This window comes from Gavialis gangeticus, unplaced genomic scaffold (assembly GCF_001723915.1).
Source record: "Gavialis gangeticus isolate Ggan-Ray unplaced genomic scaffold, GavGan_comp1, whole genome shotgun sequence".
In the NCBI taxonomy this organism is placed as follows: domain Eukaryota; kingdom Metazoa; phylum Chordata; order Crocodylia; family Gavialidae; genus Gavialis; species Gavialis gangeticus.
In genome coordinates, this window is record NW_017729008.1 from 33,104,923 (window position 1) to 33,129,359 (window position 24,437).

At 40.9% G+C, this 24,437-nt stretch overlaps 1 protein-coding gene and 1 long non-coding RNA gene across 16 annotated transcripts in view; both read right to left on the reverse strand.

Annotated features, from left to right (window-relative positions):
• Positions 1-1,568: 1,568 nt before the first annotated feature.
• Positions 1,569-5,777, reverse strand: LOC109292228. Its single transcript, XR_002096082.1, has 2 exons — positions 3,100-5,777; positions 1,569-2,732 (listed from the first exon to the last, which is right to left on the reverse strand). It is a non-coding gene; the product is annotated as an uncharacterized LOC109292228 (long non-coding RNA).
• Positions 5,778-5,808: 31 nt separating this feature from the next.
• Positions 5,809-24,437, reverse strand: part of CELF2 (CUGBP, Elav-like family member 2) — a 1,030,042-nt gene continuing 1,011,413 nt past the window's right edge. For 9 of the 15 annotated variants that reach the window (XM_019509587.1, XM_019509578.1, XM_019509590.1 and 6 more), the window contains 4 exons: positions 24,048-24,167; positions 15,514-15,711; positions 11,763-11,906; positions 7,216-7,381 (listed from right to left, as the gene is read on the reverse strand). In XM_019509587.1, coding sequence (XP_019365132.1) covers positions 7,254-7,381; positions 11,763-11,906; positions 15,514-15,711; positions 24,048-24,167 — 590 coding nt within the window. In that variant the 3' untranslated portion in view covers positions 7,216-7,253. Of the gene's footprint in view, positions 5,874-7,209; positions 7,382-11,762; positions 11,907-15,513; positions 15,712-24,035; positions 24,168-24,437 lie in introns of those variants that run through there. The other 6 variants (XM_019509577.1, XM_019509582.1, XM_019509585.1 and 3 more) reach the window with 3 other exon arrangements.

Genomic DNA, 24,437 nt, shown 5'->3' on the forward strand with positions numbered 1-24,437 from the left:
TAAAAGCATAACCAGGCCAACCCAGGAGTCACCAGAAAATGTCAAAACTGGTCCAAACACGGGAGCCAACAGAGCTGTTGAAACCATAAGGAAACAGTCAGTGCGCCATGACCTCATTCTCAATAAGACACCGTTTTAGGGTGTGTCTGTGTGCGAGCCAAAGCCGGAGCACAGAAAGTCCAGAAAAAATGAAACAAGAAGGAGTGTTGATTGGGTCTCATAAGAGCACTTTTAAGTGGCCTTCGATTCCTGAGCGTCACGGAAAGTGAGACAAAGGAAAGGGAAGTGGGTGTATGGCTTCAGTTCCAGAGAGCGCGTGGGAGTGCTTGTTCCTCCCTCCCCTGCCCTGGCCCTTGGACTTTTTCCCTGCTCCAATTTTAGCTTTTATTTCAGACCAAAGAGTGAGGAGAGACTTTTGTGAACCCAAACACTGTATAGTTCCCTTTGCGGAGTGTGTTTGATTCCACCAGGCCCCCGTCCTAGGGAAAGCGGAGAGTGTCGAGTGTGTCGAGGTGGGGAGTAGGTTGGTGCAGTAGCATAACTAAGGCAGGGAGTCCAGGGCAGCAGCCCTGAGCCCTGACTGGGGGGGGAGAAATGAAGACAGCCACCACTGCTATCGACCGGCCGCACCACCACCACTAGCACCCAGGAGCCAAGCTGCCCTGTTCTGCCTCTGGGTGGGCACAAAGGTGACTGAAGAGGAGGCGGTGGGGAGGAAGGACCATATTTATTTTCCCCTTGGAGATTTCTGTAATGTTATTAGCCACACGGAGGAAGATCCGTTTTGCAAGCTCACAACAAAAAATATGGCTCATTTGAGCAAGTGATTTGCAACCCCCTCCCCTCCCCCCGGCTTTAATACTTAGAAGCTCTCTCTGGGCTCATTTAGCTTTTATTATTATTATTATTTTTTACATACATATACTGCATATAGCAAACTTGTTCACCTGGTAGGTTTTTCTCAGGCTCTCGTAGCTGTAGTTAAAATGTGATTAGCTTCTAAGGAGGGTTTGACTAATGCCATATGCCACTAGATTACTGTGCAGTTTGGAAGAAATCCCAGGGCTATAGCCTTCCACTCTTGACTGTTTGCAAAGCAGTGGCACAGTCATTTTTAAAACATATATCACTGTTCAAAATTGATCTTTGCGGTCCACTTTTTCCAAACAGAATGAAACGTCAGAGCAAAAGCCTTGTTGCATGGCTTTCAGCTTCTCTGCTTGTGTTTGTGTGTATCAACTTTTGTAGTCAGAAGACTAACAAAAGCCACCTTCAGTGTGATTTTGCAGGGCCGTCAGGTTAAGATGATATTCCACTCAGATCATCCAAGGGATAAACCACAACTAAGGGAAAGAATGTAATAGCAACCGCGCGTATCTAAAGTGTACAAGTCCTCTTTCACCCCCCAATCAGATATTCACTTAGTTGGAATCGACTGTATCTTTTATGCACAACTGACAAATAGAAAAGAAAAAAAAAAAAACAGGGACGTGAAACAGTGAGGTGTGCAGATGTATTACCAACACATAATGACCACCAACAATACAACACAGAGAGAGAGAGACAAGTATTAGGAAAATGGTTTAATATTGGAGACAGAAGCAAAAAACTGCATCACACAATAACATACGTTACAAAAATAAGTCTGACTGTTTCAACTACACGGTTATGTTCACAATGAGGACAGAAGAATCAGAAAAAACTCTGATCTAAACAGCAAAAAAGCAAACCCCTAAAGTTTTAACTAATACATTTATCCACATAAAGTGACTGAGTACTCCTAACTCTAATTACCTTATTGTGTAACTGCACAATACAGAATAAAAAGTGAAACTTACCGCTTGCTTTTTTTTTTTTAAAGACAAAATTCTAAACACTAGATATAAGCAAAGGGAAAAAAAGAAATCAAGCCAAAGTTTTTAATTCTCTAAACAAAACCAACTCTCTTTCTACCAACCAGAAATCAAACTCGAAAATCAGCCATGGTCAGGGGGCCCACAAGAGTAAGCCACAAAAATTTCCATTTGTTTTTTAATCTCCAGTATAAAAAGTTCCACTGGTACAAAATGCATAAGTACAATCAAGTTGTAGAAATAGGAAAGCCTGCTTTTTTTTGGCTCAAATTCCATCAAACAACAAAATCCAAATGCATCAATAAAACAGAAACGATACTCAAATGGTTTTACAGCTTCCACTAGGTCGCATTAACTTTGGCTTTTCTCAGACAATACTTAAAAACTAGTTTTTAATTCTAAACAAAATGATAGTAATATTAATCTACAAACAACAATTCTCACAGCACAAAAAAAACACAAATACATAGTTTTTTTCTTGTATGACATTATCCAAAAAGGTAATGAAACTACAGGTTTTTTTTTTTTCCTTTTGTTAATTAGCACTTAAGATAATAAAAACAGAAACAGTAAAATGATTCCAGAGTTGCACAAGCCAAGGAACTATAACCCCTATGGTGAAAGAAAGATGAACTTGTTACTCCTTTGAGGACTGCCATTTCATTGCAATTAGCTAATTTGTTTGAAAAAAATGACTAGTCTGTTCTTTTGATTAGAATTTTTTTAAAGCAATTTCCCTTGTTTTTCTTCCTCTGGTGTTAGGCCCCTTGCACCCTTGCAGCTTTTCCCTTTTGATATTGTGAAAGAGAATTGGTCAATAGATTATCTCTAAGGAGGTTTAAACTTGGTTTTGTGTGTGTGTGTGTACGTGCGTGCGCGCTTGATTTTTATTTATTTATTTTTTAATTGCAAACTTTTCCCAATAATGACCCATCTTTGTTGCCTGAAAATATAAAAAAAAATTCTCCACTAAAAATGCTTGGGCTGGTGTAATTCAGATTAGCTTTTCTGAAATCTACAGAACACCACTGATGGACACCAGCTGAGAAAGTAGCCCATTAACATTTTTTATCTGGACTGTAAACCTGCAGTATCTCCCCGGGGGCCTCCTGCACTGAAAAGATCTGAACAAGCTTTGGGAATTTATATGGTGGGCAAAATGAGAAAAATTAGCGAAAGAGTCTAAGCAATTCAAATGAGGGTCTCATATTATATATATATATATATATGTGCATATATATAATACTGTGTGTGTGTGTGTGTGAGAGAGAGAGAGGGCGATGACACTCTGAAGATGCAGAATTGCTGCAAGAAGTACAAAATAGCCCTCAAAGGGTATAGGAAGGCCCCAGCAGTAGTAAAAACATGTGAGAATAGATCATTTATTTATAAGTGCATGTGCTATTAGAAGAAAACTTTTTTTTGCATCACTAGAGGCTAGTCCTTTCCATCCCAGGGCTTCTCCATAAACAAGCATTTAAGCTGGGGGCAAGAGACAGAGTGCACCGCTTGCATTTTGCATCTTGTTCATATCGGGCTTTCCTATTAATATTAAGAGGCTTTGAAAGTAATCAGCTAGGACTAGGTCATGGAAAAAGGTATGGCACTTTGATATCAGCAGCAGGGACGGCTGCTTGCACGCCTTGGACTGGCAATGGATTCTAGCTGCCAGTAGCAAAGAACCAGATCTGGCCACTGGTCACTACTTGTGCGGGAGATGTGCGATCTAACCAAACTGAAAAGGCAGTGAAGGGCTACCAGCATTTGTTTTCAGGTTCCTTATAGAGGAGTCCACCTAGCTAACACCCACTTAAGCCACATTTGCATTTCCGCTGACTACTGGTACGAGTAAAGTTACTCGGGTACATCAGTGTCTGGAGGATCGGGGGGGGGGGGCTGTATCTTGTCATTACAGATAATGGCAACTAACACCACGTGTTACAGTGTATGTAAACTTTATTCCCTAAAAAGTAGTTTAATTGCAGTGCACATTGAATTTTCATCCAGGAAGATCTAGTGAATCTGATTTAAGCAAAAGTTCATTTATTTAGTTACAAAAATATCTTTTTTTTTCTCCTCAAGGTTTTTCAAATGGTGGCTTTGCTGCCCCGGTTTGGGAGCAGCTCACACAATAGATAATTAAAGAATTGTTTTTTTATTTTATTTTATTAATACTGAATAGCATATTCCAGCAGCATATTAAAAGCTCTTTAAGAAAAGACAAAAATCCCCAAAATCTAAAAAGGAAAACCACAAGTTAATTACTGTTTTAAATAATTTTAGTTATAGATACAGAAGAAATTTAGACAGCAGTAAAATATTTTTTTTTGTCCTTCAGATCTGCCCTGTGCATTTTTCTGATTTCAACCATGTATTAAATAAACCACAAAAAACTAAGTATATATATATTTATAGATATAGATATATATATAAAAATAAACAGCAAAATGGTGAATGTATAAAAGGTATTAACACTCAAGACAGCTCTGGGTGGAAAGGGTTAAAAGTTCAAAACTTTCTCACCTTAGAGGTTTCAATACATTATGAAGAAAATACATTGTGAGGTTTGCTTTCACAGCATTGATGTGCAGAGTGGTTAAAAAAGTGAAACATGGGCACTTATACAATGTTTTACAAAAAAACATCAAAGAGAAATAACAAACAATAACAATTTCAGGCAACAAGACCACAGGATAGCAAGTTAACAAACTTTTTAACCTCTTTTTTTCTTTAAATATTAGGGATTTATACAAAACACATAATAAAATACCCATGTTATCAAATTACTTCACACAAGAAACACACTGAAGCTCTAGGAAGAAAGTACCTTTGGAATTTGGCACTATAATTTTCACTGATTTTTTTTTCTTTAAAAGAAAAACCGATCACATTTTGCTGAACACAAACACATCTAAATTGTCCACAATAAAAAAATGACATCAATGCGTCACAAGCCAACACAAACTTATTCTGGAATATTTTTAAATTTTTCACATGAAATTCATTTTTTTTATTTTTTCAGCAAACAACTTTTTTTTTTTGTGTTTTTTGAAACTCCTTTTTGTTGTTGTTCAAGTAAACCAATTTTAAACTCGTCTTTTATAAACATAGAACACTTAAGACCATAAGACTCATGATGAAACCACAACTTAATTCACAGAAGCACCAACGTAACACAGTTTACAGTAACCTTTCTTCTGTACATTGAACAGTATAAAATATAGGTAATTTCATGTGCATTAAACCATGGATTGTCTAACTGTGAGTCAGTTCAGCAAAAGGTGACACAAATAGGTAGCATTTGCCCTAAAACAGGGTAAATATTTTCTTATACTAATCTACAAAAAGTGGTTCTATATATATATTTTAATGAGAAAGTGAGCCACCTAAAATGGCCTTATCAAAAAACTTTACACTGCCTGAAAAATGTAAAAACTATTACAGACCTCTAGAGACTTAAAATCAGACAGTTTTTTTTCTCAAACTGTTTTGGAAGTAGTCTGTTAGAAACCAACATTCTGTGCCTCTGGACACATATTGCTATTGTCACCAGTGACCAGGCAGAATGCCAATCCCTGTATAATACTTTCAAGTCTGTTTTTTTTTTTTATATATATATATATATATATATATGAAAAGAAAGAAGAAAAAGAAAAAAAAAGAAAAGAAGAAAGAAAAAACATTTTTGCCACAGGTTGGTTTTTTTTTTTTTAAATCCTATCATTAATTTGTCTAATAATAAATTTCAGTCTTGCATGAATGCAGCAATGTTTTTTCACATTGACTTCCCAGAATTCATAGCTAGATGAGGTCACATGCAAATTTCAAAGGTCAAACTAGATCAAAGGTCAGTAGGAGAACCAAATATGATGTGAGGTCAGAAAGACATCAGAAACAATGACGGGACGATGAAACTTTTTTTTTTTGTTTTTGTTTTTGTTTTTGTTTTGTTTTGTTTTTTTTTTTGAGACGCCACAGGGACATGCTAGGCAAACGATGAACTAACGGGCATGGAGATGTCTAGGGAAAAAACAAGGAAGAGGAAAAAGTTACATAGAGTCTATGCAGCAGAAACAAAATCATTTTATGGGTGCAGGAGAAAACTAATGCAAATCTTTTTATCATTAGAATCTAGGAGCCATCCACATAATTTGCATTAACTTACAATACTCATCAACAACAGCACAATGAAACCCCAAATGAATCCATCGTAAGGGAGTTAGAGAAGATGGATTCCTCTTTGGGGAGAGGAGGAGAGGAAAGAACCGTTTTCGACAAATGTGACATAACGGGGAGGGGGAAGAAAAAAGTCAGACAACCGAACTTTAAACTAGATAATGGAAACTACAAACAAAATAACCAGACAAATACAAACAAGAGGATAAAAGCATGAACTGTAAAGGGTGGAGGGTTCAACGGTGAAAAAGCGCCCATTCTTGGCACAATTACTCTAGAGACTACTTCAAAGTATCTAGCTAGCATAGAGAGCTGCTATTTAGGTATCCAATAAGTTAACAATAGGCAATAAATAACTTCCATTATTTCTGAGGCAGTAAAAATTTTGTATAAAAATAGAAATGCTTTTTACAAATAAAATTTACAGGCCTGTGGCTTTCTTTTTATTTATTATTATTAAATTTATCTCTCAAGAAACATCAAGTATTGTCACTCATTTTATTTTATTTTTTTTATTTTAAACCCTGTAGCTTTAGAAACAGATCTCTAAATCTTTTTTACATTAATCCTTTCCAAAAAACCAAGAATTAAAAAAAAAAAGAACAACAACAAAAAAAAAAAGGAACTATAAGACAACCAGTGTAATATCGGACCAATAAAACATCACATTGATTTGAACCCCTAGAAAAAAAAAAAGAATTAAAATCTCTCTCAAAAACAAGCTAATGTAGTGGAAAGACTTATCATTGTTGTTTCAGAATAAGTGCTTCAGTTGGCAGGAGTTTAGCCTATAAACTGCTGGTGCCACCTTGGTAAAGTTGGTTCCGTACATAAGAAAACCACTTCAATTCCCCACCCGAGTGTGCTAATGGCACCAGGGTTCAGAGTTAAATTGCACATTGTTGCTTTTAGACTTTAAGATGTCATTTGTTTAAAAAAACAAACAAACAAACAAAAAACCGGAAAGGAAAAACGGAGATAAATTATGCTGCAAAACAAAATTAAACACAGTAACAGAACTACGTAATTACTTGGCAAGGAAACGGGAGCCAAGTTGAATAAGGGCAAGTGGGGGGCAATGGAAGTGGTAACTGTAAAAATAACTGTCTCTTGCTGAAGATTGGCAATATGTTCTTCCTTAACCCCCCTTGTGGAGGACACATTTGCTCATGGGACTTACCCTAAGAAAGCTAAAATAAGAGCAGTAAGCGCCTGGGGTTAAGATCAGTAAGGTTTGCTGTCGTTTTTGGAGCGTTTCAGCTGGACCTTCAAGCGTTTCATGCCAATCTGAAAGCCGTTCATAGCCTGGATAGCAGCTTGCGCAGAGACTGGATTGTCGTAGCTAACGAAACCTGCGGAGCACAAAATGGAAAGGGGATAGAAAGGGAAATTGGGGTTAAAATTAAATTCACTGGAGTATGGAGTTGGCTGTTCACATTTTTTAAAGGATCACATTCACCCCCCACTTCCCAGTATTCCCTTGATTATTCTCTGTAGACCTTCCCTCCGAACCCTTGTTGGCTCTTCCTTTACCTTACTAGCATTCAGCACTTTGCTACCTCACTGCTTGGTAGCTGGGATGCCAACCGAAGCACTTGGGGGTGAATGCCTTTTTTAGAGGCGTTTGGTAGGGAGCTACATGGTATTGGAGTATGTTAGGTGCCCCTCCACACTCCAATGTTGTAGGCTGAGTATTGCCTAGTAAAGCAGGAAAGTACTATTATCTCCAGATAACAACTGGGAAACTGAGGCATGGAGTGACTAGGTTGCAGACCCACAAAAGTATTTTGGTAGCTAACTGTCAAGGATTTCAAATACTGAATAGTATCGAAGATCTGGGCCTCTGTCTGTGGCAGAGAAGGAATTAACTCCAGGTCTCTCCGGGTTCTTCTAACTTTGCATTTCTATAGCACTTTTCAGGGTCTTGACACTGCAAACATGAATTAATTCAGCTTCAAAGCCCTGGGACTCTAGGCTTAAGTGGCAGCAAAACAATAGCAGAGGTGGACATCTTCTGCCTCCTCCTTCTGAGGATTAACCACTAGAAAGTGCTCTCTCCCTGTAATTCACTCTGACTGGGCTGGCGTGTATTCTTGCCTCCTCAAGACTGAAATCACTTGGTTCATAATAGACTGAAATCTCTCTGATCCTAGGGGCTGCACTCAATTTTCCTATCTGTGCATCCCACTCTTAATTGTACAGCACTCCGAACTGCCAGTCTGCTTCTGCTGCCGTTAATTACTGTATTCCAACCTGGTATTATGCATGCATCTGCTCTGAAAAGTGCCCTTTTCTTTCCATTGGAATTTGTCTTAACAATTTCTTCTATATTAGATTAGATTAGATTACCCATCGCATCCTCTTCCATCTCTCTGACAGTGACACTTAAATGTCTCACTTCCCCTCCTCTATTAAGCCACCCACAATCCCGTCTCTCATGACTTCCATGTACTCCTAATTTTGCCCCTCTTATTTTTCTTCTTAATATCTCACTGCTGTCTCATTCCTACTGCTTCCAATATCAACTAGCTACGGTTTCTCCATTTCAGAAGACAAAGACAAACCGGTGCATGTCCCTGGGCTGCCCCCCTGTCTTTCTTTTGTCGTTCATCTTTTTATCATTGGCCATGCCGTTTGTAAGCATAGCCTCAGGTTTCACCGCACCCCCTGCCACAACTCGATCCACTCCACCCTGACTTCTGTGTTTTCCACTCCCTAGAAACTGCTTATGCCAAAGCATCTTCCCAAGCAACACAGTGGCAGAAAGAGATCTCAGAGTCATAGTCGACTCCAAGATGAACATGTGTGATGAAGTGGTCAGTAAAGCTAACCGCCCTTTATTGTGCATCAGCAGGTGCATCACGAACAGATCCAGGGAGGTCATACTTCCCCTCTATGCAGCGCTGGTCAGGCCGCAGCTGGAGTACTGCATTCAGTTTTGAGCACTGCACTGCAAGAGGGATGTGGATAACCTTGAAAGGGTCCAGAGAAGGGCTACTCAGATGGTTAGGGGTGTGCAGGATAGATAGGTCCTACGAGGAGAGATTGAGGGACCTGGATCTCTTCACCCTCTGCAAGAGAAGGCTGAGAGGGGATCTTGTGGCCGCCTACAAATTCATCGGGGGAAGCCCTGGTAAAAAGAGCATCTCCTACCCCTCGCTCTTTTTACCAGGGCACCCCATGGAGTAACTAGGAACAATGGCCACAAACTGATGGAGAGCAGATTTGGGTTAGACATCAGGAAGGACTTCTTTACGGTCAGGGTTGCCAGCATCCGGAACGGGCTCCCAAGGGAGGTGGTGCTCGCCCCTACCCTGGGGGTCTTCAAGAGGAGGCTGGGCAAGCACCTGGCTGGGGTCATGTGACCCCAGGGCTCTTTCCTGCCCAGGGCAGGGGGTCAGACTCGATGATCTACTAAGGTCCCTTCCGACCCTAAAAATCTATGAAATGTGTCACACTCTTCTTAGTCAAACCTCAGCACCTCTCCTCTAGCTGTATTCTCCCTGACTACTTCTGAGGTGGTTTGACATAAACTCCTTAAAATGTTGTCCTCAATTTTCATTCTGTCCTTTTCTTGTCCTTGTCGTGTGATCACTTCATTAGCCTCTCATAGTGCCTCCTCCTCACAGGACTCCATCTTCCCTCTCCCTTTCTCCTCCCTCTTCATCCTTGCTGTAGATCTTTCTGCCCATATGGGTTCCAACTATCAGCTTTCTGCTCACAAATTTACTCCTCTGCTCTTCACCTGGGTCTTTATATCTACTCATATTGCTTAGACTATTTCTCTGATATCTCATCAGAAGCTCTGTTAGCACTTTAAAGCTGAAGAAGGTCAAAACTGAGCTCCTCTTCTGTCCAAAACCTTCTTCCCTCCTATCTCTATCACTACCTTTCCATGGCCCTCAAGCCCATGACCTGGGTGGGGCCTTATGTTCTAGTGGTTAATGAGAAGGTTGATATTCAAACCTGCTCCATCCTTGGACCATCTCTTGAGGTAGACATAGCTATTAGTGCAAATGGTTTCTGATAAGGAGTGGAATATTTCTTTTGGGGCAGGGTTGAATATAAATTATTTCCCTGTTTTACTTTGTTGAGCTGTCATTGCAAGTACCATGCTGTTGATTAACATGGCTTGATTTGACCTGGTGTCATGATTCCCAAAGGCTCTGGTCAAAATTATTTTGCTACTCTCACACTACTTGAATAGATCAAATGTGTCTGAAGATCAACATTTTTATTTCCATTAGTTGGGCTATTTCCATTTTTACTATAGCCATGGAAGTGGACATTTTCATAAATATCATGTTCTTTGTCCCTGGTATTTTTATTATATTTAATTTCTGATATTTAACTTTTATGAAGCTTGAACAGGACACCTCAACAAGGACCTTGGAACATGAAGGTCTGGGCGTGGAGTAACATAAAATAGTACTTTCTGGTCCTTCCAAAGCTAACTAACTAAGGACTTATCAATACTTGCATGTTGATGTGGGTTAATATAGGGTTTGAATTTAAAGCATATAGCTATTTCTGAATAATGTCATGTGTCATCCTTCAGAGTTAGTACCTTATTTCTGCTTAGATTAAACCAATTTGAAAGGCTGTGGCTGTAAAACACAAGAAGCATTCCTGAAATACTCTTAGATGTATTTTACCAAAAACCATGATTTAAAAAGTACATCTAAGGCAAGCAAACAAACACATGGGCTATGGTTTATGGGAGCCCTTTAGAAATAAGAAAAAAGATTGAGGATGATGAGATGTGAATGATACCATTGCCAGTGCACTGGATTTTTGGATTGGTTCATCTAACAAAGAGCAGCTTTCCTCTGGTTGGGCTACGGGTTGCTGCACTTAGAGGTTGCAATATAACAGGGACAACTTTTATAGACTGGTGTTACTTGTAAACATGTTTTCATCACAGACCCTGATTAAGTGCTTTACTTCATGTAAGAACTATTAGCCTAATGCTGATGAGAAGTGGTTATTTACTTGCAGTTAGTAATAAAGTATATCAAAGCATTAGGCCAGTAAATTTACATTTTCAAGGGACTGGCATGCAGCTGATCAGCTCTAGAACTTCCACATGGGTCTAAATATTGCCCAAACGCTTGCTATTCTCAACCTTGGCAGTCTAATTTCCTTGCAGGTCAAAGACTCTCTAGGAAACTTGACACCGATTCCTCTGCCCTAGCTTAACAGTCCACTGCCTGATACAGTGCACCCTACTTGTACTTCTCATAGCTGCATCTATAGACAGCAATTATCTGTCAAGTGTTCAGTGCTACATCTATGTAAATGATACAGACACTAATGGCAGCATCTTGCACTTAACCCAAAGGAAAGGATTTCCTGTAATGTAAAAGTAATGGGTTAAACACAGAGTTTTACAGAGATTCAGCTATACAAGAGAGGATAATTAAGTATCCATAATGAGGCAGCTTAATAGTATAGGGAATGACATTCCTCCACATAAGGTGTAATTAGTTGTGTATTCCTGACACATCCAATGTAGATGTTAGATTGGAAGATCTCCCCCCCCCCACCCCCTCAGTGTAATTTTTAGTTTGAATTGGTTTATCTGTGCTTTTTTTTCCTCTCCCTACATTTGAGGATTCAAAGCCACTGCTGTGGGAATGAGGTTCCAGTTTGACATTTTTCACGTTGCCATTAATTTTTCATTCCAACCGCTTCTCCGTCTACCGCGCATGGATTGATTAAAGTTTTGCATACCAAAGCACTTGCTCAGATTAGTCTGTTTGTCAATGAAGACTTTAGCAGAGATAACATTTCCGAAAGGCATGAACATCTGCAGAATGTCCTGGTCTCCAAACTCCTGGGGGAGATGGTAAATAAAGAGGTTTGCCCCTTCTGGACCTTTAGAGAAACAAGCACAGCATGAAAATGTTTATTAGGGGTTTTATATTTTATCCAGCTTTCTTGACAATATTTCTAAGGGGGCGATGGGCAAAAACATTTCAGTTGCAAACATTTTGAAGTAACAAACTGCATAAAGTAGTCAAAGTAGAGTTGAAAGGCAGGTCCTTTATAGAAGAGCTGCCCTTGTCTATGTTCTTTACTCAGTATTGCTGCCAAAGGAGAAGTCGAAGTGCAGTCTCCTTCTTAAATTTGCATAAGTGTCTTAAATGGGAGAAAAAAAGACTGCATGAAAGTGGCAGCTTCTTCCAATATCTGCTCTCTTCAGCTCTTCAAGTTGTATAGCTGTGTGCTGTGCTGCCTCCCACATCCTCAACTATTGTGTCAGCTAAATTTTATTTGTAGAGATTAATGTAAGAGCTACGAAGAGCCGGGTTTAGTTTCTGAAGATCTCAGGTTTGAGTCTGTAGCACAGGCTTCTGGGTGCTGGGGGTCAGGGCACAAAACGCCTTCTGATTTGCAAATTGATTTGCCATGGAAATCATTGAGAGAAGATAAAAATAAGAACTCCTGAGAGTGAATATGTAGTTACTTCCCAGATACATGGATTCTTGTAACAAAAGCAAGAAAGCAAGAAAGAAGGGAAATGACAGTTGGAAAACCTCTCATCTCGAGACAGGAAATGCTGCCAAATATATTTACAAAACCCTAAAAAACCCCTGAACCGTTCTTTTAACAAGCAACAACAAACGCAGTTCTTGTGAAACTCGAATGTTTTGTGAAAACTTTGGGAATCTCAAAAAAATTTCAATTTTTGAACAAAGGCATGCAAAGGAATATTTTTTTTGCTTTATTTTGAACAAAAATATTTCCCTTTCAACTGAATTTTGAGATTTGTGTGTTTGTGAACCACTTGAAATATTTTTTCCACAGCTCAGCCCTAAAAATAGGATCACTGATCCATTGTATCCATGGAAAACTAAGATGCTACTTGGTTCTGGTGCAGCCAGACTCTGGAGTGGTCTATATGGATATTCTCTAGTTCGATGGCCGGCAAACTAAATGTGACCTAAATGTGATGTGCTTGGTTACTGCCTAGGGAAGGAGAAGAAAGTACAATCTCAATACTTCTGCAATACTTCCTGCAGCGGATTCATAGAGCCACGCTGGTGTTCCCATTAGAGGAACTGGACTACCTGCCCTTCCGCAGCCTGATCAAAAGGGGAGCATACATTGGAAAGGAAAAAGAGAAATAGGGTAGAAAATAAAACAAAATGAAAAAAAAAAAAACCAAAATGGCAGGAGGGAAGGAAGCCAGAAGAAGTTTCTTCTGACTACAAATAAGGTGTCCTTTTAACGAACCAAGCTAGACAGACTGAACCTAGATCTAAAGAAAAATGCCTAGGGACCTACCTAAATCAGGGTGACTGATGTCTGATTTTGCCGTCTGCGTGTGGCACCCGGTGCCATTTTTGTGGTGGGGTGTGGTGGCCCCCTCCCCGCCATGACTCTGATTGGCTGAGGGGGCCCAGAAGTCTTGCTCCTCCTCAGAGATTGACAGATGGCCCCAAACTGGGACTTGCTAATGCATCAATTAATAGCTTACACGGGCTTAATCTCTTGACACATTATTAAGTGGTCTAGGATGAGGTTAATGGCTTCTGCGGGCTTGATGAAGCTCGTGGAAGCCATTAACTGCGTAATAGACTGCTTAATAATGCATCAATTAATGGCTTCCGTGGGCTTGATTAGGGGATTAAGCTTGTGGAAGCCATTAATTGATGTGTTAGCAAGTAGTCTAGGATACGGTTAATGGTTTCCATGGACTTGATCACATGCCAGGAAAGGAGGCAGCTCCTCACACAGAGCTACTGAAACACATGGGTGCCCCGGTGGGCAGGCAGGCAGGCAACACTGGGCTGGGCATTTGCAATGCAATGCAATCCCCCCCAAAAAATCAAAGTGAAAAAAAGAAGGGGGAGGCCAGGCTTCTTTGCAAGCTCCTGGGCTGGCCCCTAAATGGCTCATGGACTCAGCTCATGTCAGGGTCCGTCTCTGATTTGCTCCCTCTCCCCTTCCCCCTCCCTTTCTCTCTCTCTCCCTGCCCCTGGCTTCAGGATGCCAAGGTTTCCTGAACTCTTCTGTTTTGCAGCTCCATTTTTTTTTCTTTTCCCCTGCTCGCTTGCCGTTTTCACGCCTTTTCACGGTTCCCACACTTTTACACAGAGACCAACCGAATTTGTGGTTTTCATGAAAATTGTGACATCACAAATTTGGTAGGGCCCTAAATATGAATAATGCAGTTTTCTGAATGTCAGCATTAATGTTTAATGCAGTATTCTTCTCTGGTATATGGCTCTCCCCCTTTCATATTTAACACACAAAATGAAGGCAGCAGAACTTAATAATGAAATGTTCACTTAAAATGTACCAACTGGAAAAAAACCACAACTTAGATGACAAAGGCTAGAACTTTAAAGGGGCATTGCCCTGCAGGCTAAATTAACACAACCTGCTAGTGTTAGAAACACTTCATGAACTTAAAACCAATGAAAACCATTTAGAGAAACAAAAAAAGTCTCCCACATGAATTTTTTTCACCATCCAAACTGAGTGACATGTGAAAGTGAGCAGCAGATAGCAAAGAAACGACAAATATACATTTATTAAGAAATCTTTTCAGTTTCAATAATCTAATTTTTTATGTCCCTGTACCCTAGCTTGGGGTTCTCCATTTCACCTGGAAGGTGTCCTCTTGAAATAGTGCAAGAGAATTTTAAGGGTGGTTAATCTTCGGATGCCCGTAAAATAGCTTATTTCTGAAGCTCATCCCTGGCAAGAACAGTAATGACAATGAAAACTTTCTTAGAAGCCATATAAAACTTTTCCACCCTTGTAGTATTTCCTTGAAGTTAGGAGGAGAAAAAAATCCTAAATACACCCCTCCCCAAAACCTCAAGGTATCTGCAGAGAGAGAGAAGCAGTGCCTTATTTCACTAAAGATCTTGCCATTAGTATTAATTTATTTTTGGTGTTAACTTCCTGAGGTTTATTTTGCTCTATTGGCACAGGGAGGGGGCAATCAATCACTTGTTTGCTTCCTCGCAAGATCCACAATTAAGCAAATAACCACTCAGTGTAACGATGGATCTTGTCATTAACTTGGAAACTAACTTAAATAAGAGAAGTGACATGATCACAGCACATGGAAACCCGAAGAGAGGAAATTCACCTACTCAACCCTTTTCCCCCTCTGTGTTACTCCTAGCAACAACAACACACATGCTTTAGACATTATTCTTGTTATTGATGCCTATTATGACTCACCAGTGAGTACACTTATATTAATAAATAGGGGAAAGTAAGACAAATTCTCAAGGTTGCAATGTCAAAATTAAACTAAAATATAAAATAAAATGTGAGAACAAAGAAAAAGGAAAAGAAAAATCAGTGGTTAGGCTAATCCGGCTTTTGGAAAAAAAACATCTACGGAAATAAAAGCCCAAACCAAACTGAGTTAAATGGGCTGAAGTTACTTTGATAGAGTTGCTATATTAAGTAGTGGAACAATAATCTGCTACTTGAGATGTTTGCTTTGTTGTCTCACCTTCCTTCTGGCTGCCTGCAGCACTTTGTTGCTGTAACAAGCTCTGACTGTACAATGTTGGCAGTGCCGCTGCAGCATACTGCTGAATTCCTGAGTAGGCCTGGGTGAGGGCGTCCATTGTGCCGGCTGTACCATTCGTCAAGCCTGTAGCGCCGAGTCCTCCATTCAGGGCCGCCATACCTGAGAGCATTTGAGCAACTTTACAAAAAACCCAACAATAGAGAAAAGAAATTGCACTTGTTCATTAGTGCTTTCCAAAAGTAGTTGGCATTATATGACACCGACAACGACAGCAGTGCATGCAATTCAGCACTTCACCAGATGGGACTCAGAACAAAGAAACACCACTTTGGTAGAGATCACTTTAGCACGATGGTTGGACGACCAGACTGATTTGCATGCAACCTGCTACTGGCAAGTACGGTAAACTTTGTGCCTCTGAAATTCTGCCCTGACTTCTGTTTCAGCATGCCTACCTCTGTCGTCAAGTACGCCGAGGTACCTGAAAGGCTGATCACGGGAATCCTGGTAAGTGACTCGAGTGCTAAGCACGGCACTTGATCAACTCTACCCGCTGGTTTGCATGTGCGTTAAACAATAATATCATTTGTTTACAATGGATACTTTTCCTAGAGTCATAATTAGGCTGTCCACCACAGCAATAAACGCTCAACTGTTTACAGTATCTGCTAGTGCATTGACATTATTCAGTCCAACAGTGGCTCCTTGAAGAGGACCCAGGGAAGTCAAAGCAGCGAATGGAATCCACTTGACTGGAATCGCAGTAAGTGATAGGTGGCTCTCAGGATAGGAGACAGTGGGCTTGGACAGGCTTTTAGTTTCTCCAGGGAGAGTTCCTACTCTCTCCAGAGATACCACAAGCATATAGAAAGACTTTCATAATTTTTCTCATAATTTGGGAGGAAAATAACTTGGGAACAACCTAAGTGAAGTGGCTCTCCAGAGAGCATCTCTTGTTAGACAAAACTTCTGTACAGACAGCAGATGAAGAGCTGATCTGTGCAACCCCAACGTGATTTGCTTCACTCTCCTCCCCTCTCACACAGCGTGTGTCAGGCTCAGCCAAGCGGGGAGCAGAACACCCCCCCAAATGCTTTGTAGCACAGAAGCGCTTAAGGGGCATGTTCTGCCTAGGGTGGCCACTGACCCACCCCCAGAATACAGGATATTGGGAAAGGGATGGTGAGGGGCAGGGCCACTGCCTCCTTGGCCAATCAGCAGCGAGGAGTGGGGCCACCCGGGTCCCTTGGCCAATCAGCATCAAGGGGCAGAGCCACCACAAAAAGGCTCCCTCCCTCCCTGTTTGGCTCTGAACCCTGCTCCTCCTGGCTGTGTACAGCCCTGCCTCTAGGCACAGCTAACAATATCACGAGGTGAAGTGATTGACATGTTTTTCCACCGCAGAACTGAAAAAACAGGACTTTCTGTAGTCCATACCTCATTTAGAAATGGACAAGGGACAAAGGGTTTACAAACAGGATGATTTGGTATAAAACAGACCCAACAGCTACCCGAGGTTTGTTCCTGGCTTGGTCCCTGCCTGACTCACACTGCATCACTTGGATGCAGGGAAGTATGGAAGCATAATACTTCCAGCCCAGCCTTAGCTGGGCTCCACCACAGCACCAGAGAGGAGAAAGGGTGGAGGACTCTTCTGTGAATGGCACAGACCCCGCCCGCACCCTCCCTGACCCTGCCAATGCCTGCCTCCATTGACCTGAAATAAAGCCTTCGAAGCTCTCTGGGCTCTCTAGGGATTTCTGGCAGCCCAGGGTCCACACTGCAGGCTCTTTGCTTCTCTGTCTGAACTTCTGTACAGGTTAGTTTTTCTCTCAGGAAAACATAATTTCATAGATTCATAGTTTCATAGACAACTTGGGAGAGTTGTTCTGGATGATTCGATCATGTTTACGCAGCCAGTGATTGCCGGGATGCACAATTCACATTTGATCAGGGTCATGAGCAACTAGACATTACCATTATATACCATTACCATCCACAGTCCCAAACAAAACATTGCTACAGCAACATACCCTCCATCCGGTTGCTCACTGCAGGAAGATGGCCCACAAAATTGAACAGTCAGAGAGACAGGGCTCTTTTCTCATTCCTGTTACTGTCCAGGATTGAGAATACATGGCAGTCTTTTACACTGTCATGTGAATTGTGTATTTTCTGGAGATAAAGACAACTATTCATTCTTTGGCACTTCTGCTCCTTTCCTTCTCATGGAGTGCATCTACATGTGCACATTTACTGCACAGTAACTGAAATAAATGCACAGTACGGGTGTGTATCTACACATAGTGTGCATTTACACATACACGCCCATACTGCTCAGTAAATATGGTGATGAATGCTGACTTGAGCATAAATTTGATACCTGCATCATCCAGGTATCAGATTTACACCCGATTAGTTACTGCATAATAATGCATGTGTAGATGCCCTACTATGCAGTAACACTGTCTGCGTGTGGACTGACTTGGGACTAACTTTAGTCTCAAGTCAGGCCACGCACAGTGTTAATATGCGTTAATGCCTGCACATGTAGACACCATCCTATTCCTGCTTACTGTGCAGTAAATTTAAGCCAGCGTAAATGCATGTGTAGACAAGCCCCCTGGCAGTAAAACAATACCAAGAACAACAACCAAAAAGCCCATTATTCTCCACCCTGTAAAATGGACACACTACCTAGAATCACCAGGATGACTGCTAAAGAAGAAATTTGGGGCAAGGGCTCCATACTGTCGTCCGGTGCACCCAGTCTACATTAAAATGCCCATGAAATTCATTTTACATCTATTAATTAGTGGTTAACAGCATGAACTTCCTGTGATGCAGTCTTTCACAACACTTGTCTTCGCCCTTCTCTTCCCTTCCCTCTTATGGCAGCTAGCCAAGTTTCATGGAGCTTAAACTATTTCAATTACGCATTGTATTATATATTTTTACAGCAGTTCATGAAATAAAAAGGCAATTTTCTCCCTGAATTTACTTATAGGTCCTTTAGCAAGCTTAAAGGCAATAGGTTGGGAAGCACTTAGAGACTGGTAACTAAAACGACTGAAAGAACTAACAGCTTGATTTTCAGAACAGCTGATCATCTACCACTACAACTTAAGTCAGTGAGTTGCAGGTGCCCAACACCACTGAAAATCAAGCCATTTTTTCATAAGTACCATATTTATGTGCATACCACATGCACCTTTCCTCCCCAAAAATATCAGCACAGGGGGAGTGTCTCTTAAGTATGGAGGCTAATTTTCTGTGCTCAAAATAGAAGCATGGAGTCACTGGCAGCTTCTCTCTGGGACAGCAAGTAGGAGGGGTGGAGTCCAGTGTTAACCCCTTCACAGCTGGCAACAGTTTTTGGCTGAGCAGCCAAATGAGCAGCCAAAAACTGCTGCCAACTTGACAGTAGCTGTAAAAGTGATAACACTTGACTCTATCCCTCCTACTTGCTCAATCAGAGAGAAGATGGCAGCCATCTTGCAACATATCCTCTCTATGAAAGAGCCAGTTCTAGGCCATGATCCTTAAAAAAACCCGAAACTTTGCCTTCCAAAACACGGTGCCTATCTTATTTACGGGGTATGTTATATGTGAGAGACAATATGGTAACTAGTAATCTTAAGTACATAAGAATATCTGAACAGGGCCTTTTAAAATCAAGTTGCTATAATGCATCTCTTACAAAAGCACACAAAATTACTAGCTACTTATTAAGATTTATGTTGTGATGAGTGCCTTAGCAAAACTTTGGGTAAAGGGGAAAGTGAGATCCTTAAAGTATTTAAGGACTGTAAATGCAAGGAATAGGAGAGGGGAGTTATTCAGCATCGTAAAAAGGGGAATACATAAATTGAAAAAGGTGATGACATTAATCAAACAGTACTTTATGGTTAAGGTCAGGAAAAATTAACAACGAAATGGGTTAGACTGTGCAACTGTCTTCACCAAGGGAAGTGTCACAAACCCTATCACATGAGCAATTTAAAGATGGAGAGCCACTAGAAAGAGAATAATCCTACGTTGACAAAGGAGGATAAAGATGATGACCTGAAAGTTCTTTACTACCTCTTATGCAGATTCTAACAATGAGACTAATAATCAGGACAATTGCTCAAGTGGCAACTTCTTGGTACCACTAAGGTCTGTGTCAATTAAGAGGCCTTTACTGTATAAATTACACCTTTTGATAGTAGGATAATTTGTGCAACTAACACTTGACAGAGAAGTGATATTCCACAGCCTTTGCTTAATAAAATGTCCTCACTTGGAAGCTCTAGAACTTGGAGGAGCGGAGAGAGGACAGTGCTGTATTTTGACATGAACTACACTGCACAACATGAATTACAGAGCTAAGGCCTTGACAAGAGTATAAAATTGCCAGATACTTTGGTATACTGAGCTACTGATTAAAAAAAAGCAGCTAGCAATAGATAATGATAGTATAGCAATATACAAATATAAAGCATTTTTGAATGTACATTTATGGCCAGATTTTATTTCACCAAATAGGCATTTAAATGGACTTAGGGTGCAGACAGAAGTGCCAATTTTCACCTGAACCGACAGCCTCTTCCACCAGGTTATTTCCAATGATTAAGCAGAAAGCCCTGTCTTGCAGCACTGCCTCTGGGAAGAACACTACTACCATCACTAGGGAGAAACAGGTCTGTAGAAAGGATTCTATTGTTTGATATAATTTTAATTTGATTTCCCCTTGTTTTGTGGAATTTACAAGGACCCAAAGCATGCACAGGCAGAGTATGACCTCCACATAGCTCTACCAATGCACCTCAACCTGTTTTGCACTGAATGCTCTTCCCCATTAGTAAAACAATTACTTTGTCCCTGGGTTTCTCACTAACTGCCTTCCAGCTGCCTTGGATTGTCCAAGGTATTTCAGAGTGAAAATAATACATGTTAATGCTTAGCATTTCCAAAACTTTCAGTCAAAAGATCTCAAAGCACTTCACACACATTCAATTTAAACCTGTCCATACTCTCAGGCCATGGTAGGATCAGTATCTTAATCCACATTTTACAGATGAGGAAACTGGACATATGTTGGGGAAGGATAACAGAGAAAAACTATAAGCATAATATTCAGATCCAGGCTTTATTTTTTTGTTTTAATCCCAACCCTCTTTCCCCGACCTGTCTGAGTAAGGATTTTGTTATGAAACATCAATTTATTTTTATTAGCAACATTATTTTCTGTTTATTGTATTTATTTTCCAGAGGTGACAGGGTCACCTGGAGCTTGATCCAAAAAAGGGGAACAGACCCCTACAGTAGGATTTAGGCAGAAGTGAGGCGCTTAACAACAAAGTTACAATAAACTCGTGTGTGTGTTCAGGTGCTGCCTGAAAATGGAGGCGACTGAACTAATTCGGTGCTGCCCTGTTTAGTTACTGAATGCCCCTGGCAACCTGACTTTTGTTCCCTTGTGTCCATAACTACCCTCAGGCTGAGTAGCTAAGTGCTTACTTACGGTTAAACTCAATCGGGATCCAGAAATGAGGTTTTAGTGTCTTGAGATGCCACCTAGGCATCTTCAGGCTTCATGCATACTGACCAGATTGGGTCCCTTCCTTCGAAAATGCTGGAAGAGGAAGTACGGTGCCAATCCTTTACAAAACTACCTGGTGGCTAGTCCACTTGGCCAGGAAGTGGGAGATGTAGGTTCTAGGCCCTACTTGCCTGATGGGGGGCAGATCAACATCCCCAGCCTTCAAGGAGAGGGACCCAAGCACCATCCTAAAAGCTATTCTTGGTGGGGGCAGGCTCCATCTCTCCAGTGACACTGTGTAGCAGCAATGCCAGAAAGAAGCACAAGATAGCATAACTGGAAAGACTAGTGGCTAGGGTACTCACATGGGAAGTTTGGGACCTTTTTTATGGTCGCTATTCCTAAGGCTGTCTGCATAAATCAAATGCAAATGCATACAACAGGCAGGGACCACAATCCAGGACTCCCCTCTCTCCCAGGTGATTGCCCTAATCACAGGCCCACACTAGCCTGCACACCCTTGCTCTGTGAATCACAAATTCCTTTGTGCATGATGACACAGCTTCCACAGGAGGGTCTTGCCTTTTTTCTTCCAGTACCTGTAACATCAACCCCCTGCTGTGTCTATTGTTGCTCTCATTCATAGATCTGTCTTTGCTCCACTTATGCTTTGGCAAGCTAGCATTCATTCCTCAACCCAAAACACATATCAAGGCTTTCCAACTTTCCTGTACAATTATTCTAAGACTAAGACTTTGGCATTACTAGCCAGTGGCATTCCTTCTTTCCTTGGATTGATCATGATCTAACCCAATCATGGAATACAAACTAAATTTTCCTGTCTATAAATTCCACAATAGGTTGGAGTGTAAAAAAACGCAAAGGGAGTTGGTCACTGGCAGCATACTTGGGTTCAGAAGAGGCAGACTATTAAAGTTAGTGGGAAATGTCTCTTGTTACAGCCTCAGAAGTCATTAGTGCCATGAGTACCATAGGTTGATTATCAATATCATTATTTTGAGAGAAAAAGGTTTCATTAAACAGCACATGAGAAGCACACAGTACCCCTCTCCAAATCTTATCTCTAAACATTTCTCACATATATATATATATATACACAGACATATACACACAGTTTGTAAATATGTATGTATAATATATACATACAGATACTATATGCATACACACTCTCCATGCTGTCTGCAGACACGTTCGACAAACAAGATTTTGGACCAAACCCACCGCTGGTATAAGTCCGTGGAAGCTGTGTTTGCTTAGACCCAGGTAGAATTTGGTCCTTGGTTGTGTTTACATCAATTTTACTTCAGATGTCATATGCAAATGGGTTTGCATTCACATCATCTGAAAATACCTGTTAAGAAAATCTAAACTCATTGTCCAGAATCTAGCAAGTGTCACTACAATGGAGTGCAATGGGCAATGGCATGATTCTTACATGCTGTCAAGAGCTGAAAGCATGTGGGTGACTTGCTACAGATCAGCTGTAGTGAAGGAACATTGCTTTTAAGTGTGCCAGTGTGCTTGGGTCCTTAATATTTGTGGAAATGGGGGCCATGCCACACTACTCCTAACACTACAGTGCACAGGTACCACACAGCATACCTTGAGTGTTGGCTGGGAAAAGAAGTTTAACATCAGCTCCCAGTGAGCCCTTCCACGTAGAAGGGTGTATCATTGAGAGAGCTCATGAGGCCAAGGAGACTCGTCTTTCACAAGTGCCATTTTCAGTGGTTTGGTTTCAGCATATAAAGCACGTGTGGCTTCAACATATGTGAGCTATTTTGGAATCTAACACACTAAACTGGCCTTGAACCATACTGACTTTGAAGATACTTCTTTATTTTTTCCTTTTAATATCTGTGTCCTTGCCAGAAGCAAGACCTCTTCTACACAAGGCCCCATGCAACCGCTCACCACAGTTTCGTGGACAATCCATTAACCCCTCCCGTCCCCGGCTCCCAACATCAACAACCAGAGATCACAGAACAAAATGACTGGTGAGCAGCCAGATAACAGTGACACAAAGGACATCATGCAGAGCATTAGAGTGAGCAAGTGATACTGAGGAGGACATCCATTCCTGTGGATACATTATGATGGCTAATGGACTAGAGACTGGTGGTGGTGATCAAATATTTTCCTTGCATTGTAGGAGGAAATGCAAGGAACAGGGGCAGCTAAAAAAAGCTAGGAGGGAGAGGGAAGATGCAAGGTGAATTCCCTTCAATGCAGGCAAAGGTGAAGTCATTGTAACAGATATAGAACAGAAATCATTGTTCGTCAGTAAAGGCTTAACTGCAGTTGAGAACAAGGATGAAGGTTCTCTCTAAAGGCTGACACCCTCATCTTAAGCCAGACAGGTCAGTGCTTACCTTAGACTACATGCCATATATTTTCATGGTCTAACACTATAAGCAACTCACTTGGCCATTCTCACATACTTGCAAATTAAAAACCAAAATGTTGGCTTTAATTTTTAAGCAAATATATTGCTCCCATGTCAACGTGGCCACAACCTAGCAATTTCTGCATTTAGGTTGATAAAGGCTGTGTCCTAGTTTGTCTCTGCAGCAAACAGGTGCCTCTTAATGACTTAAATTCCTTAGTGCTGTCTTGTAGGTAGAGGTTTTCACAGGTTGATATTTCTGGCTCTTGACATTAAAAGGAAGCTATTATACAACCAAAACTGACCTCCATAATCTACGCTGACTACACAGAAGAGGTTTTAAAATACTGTATGTCCTACAAGAAAAGGTAATTTTTGCAGGATACCAACAGACTTCACCTTGCAGGTCAAGCAGAGCGAAACGTGAAGACTCCAGGATTGGAGTGCTAAGCGTAGAACTTGATCAACTGGTTTGCAAATGCATTAAAAATAGTATCATTTGTTTACAATGGATAGTTTTCCTAGACTGATAATTGGGGAAGGCTGTCCACCACAGCAATAAATACTCACTGTTTACGGTACCTGCTAGTGCATTAATATTATTCAGTCCAACAGTGGCTCCAGCCAGTCCTTGAAGAGTACCCAGAGAAGTCAAAGAATTCATGGCCGCACCAGCCGTGGAATTAGCAGTTGACGCAGCCACTAAAGGGGAGAGTAAGGCAAAAGTGAAGTAAGCAGAACTCAAATTGAATTTGTCACAGATCATCATGCATTAGGTTCTAGTCTTCACAACAAAACTCCTTGCAAAACATAAGAAATCAGACCAATGCTGCAGCCTTATTACTCAAGAAGGTATCGATGGTGGACAGGATGGGCTGCTGACTTTTTTGGCCCTAATGATTTCGATGATAAAAGTTGAGTAATTTGGCATTCTTTGCAAAGTAGTGAAACACTAAGTAAGTAAAAAAAAAA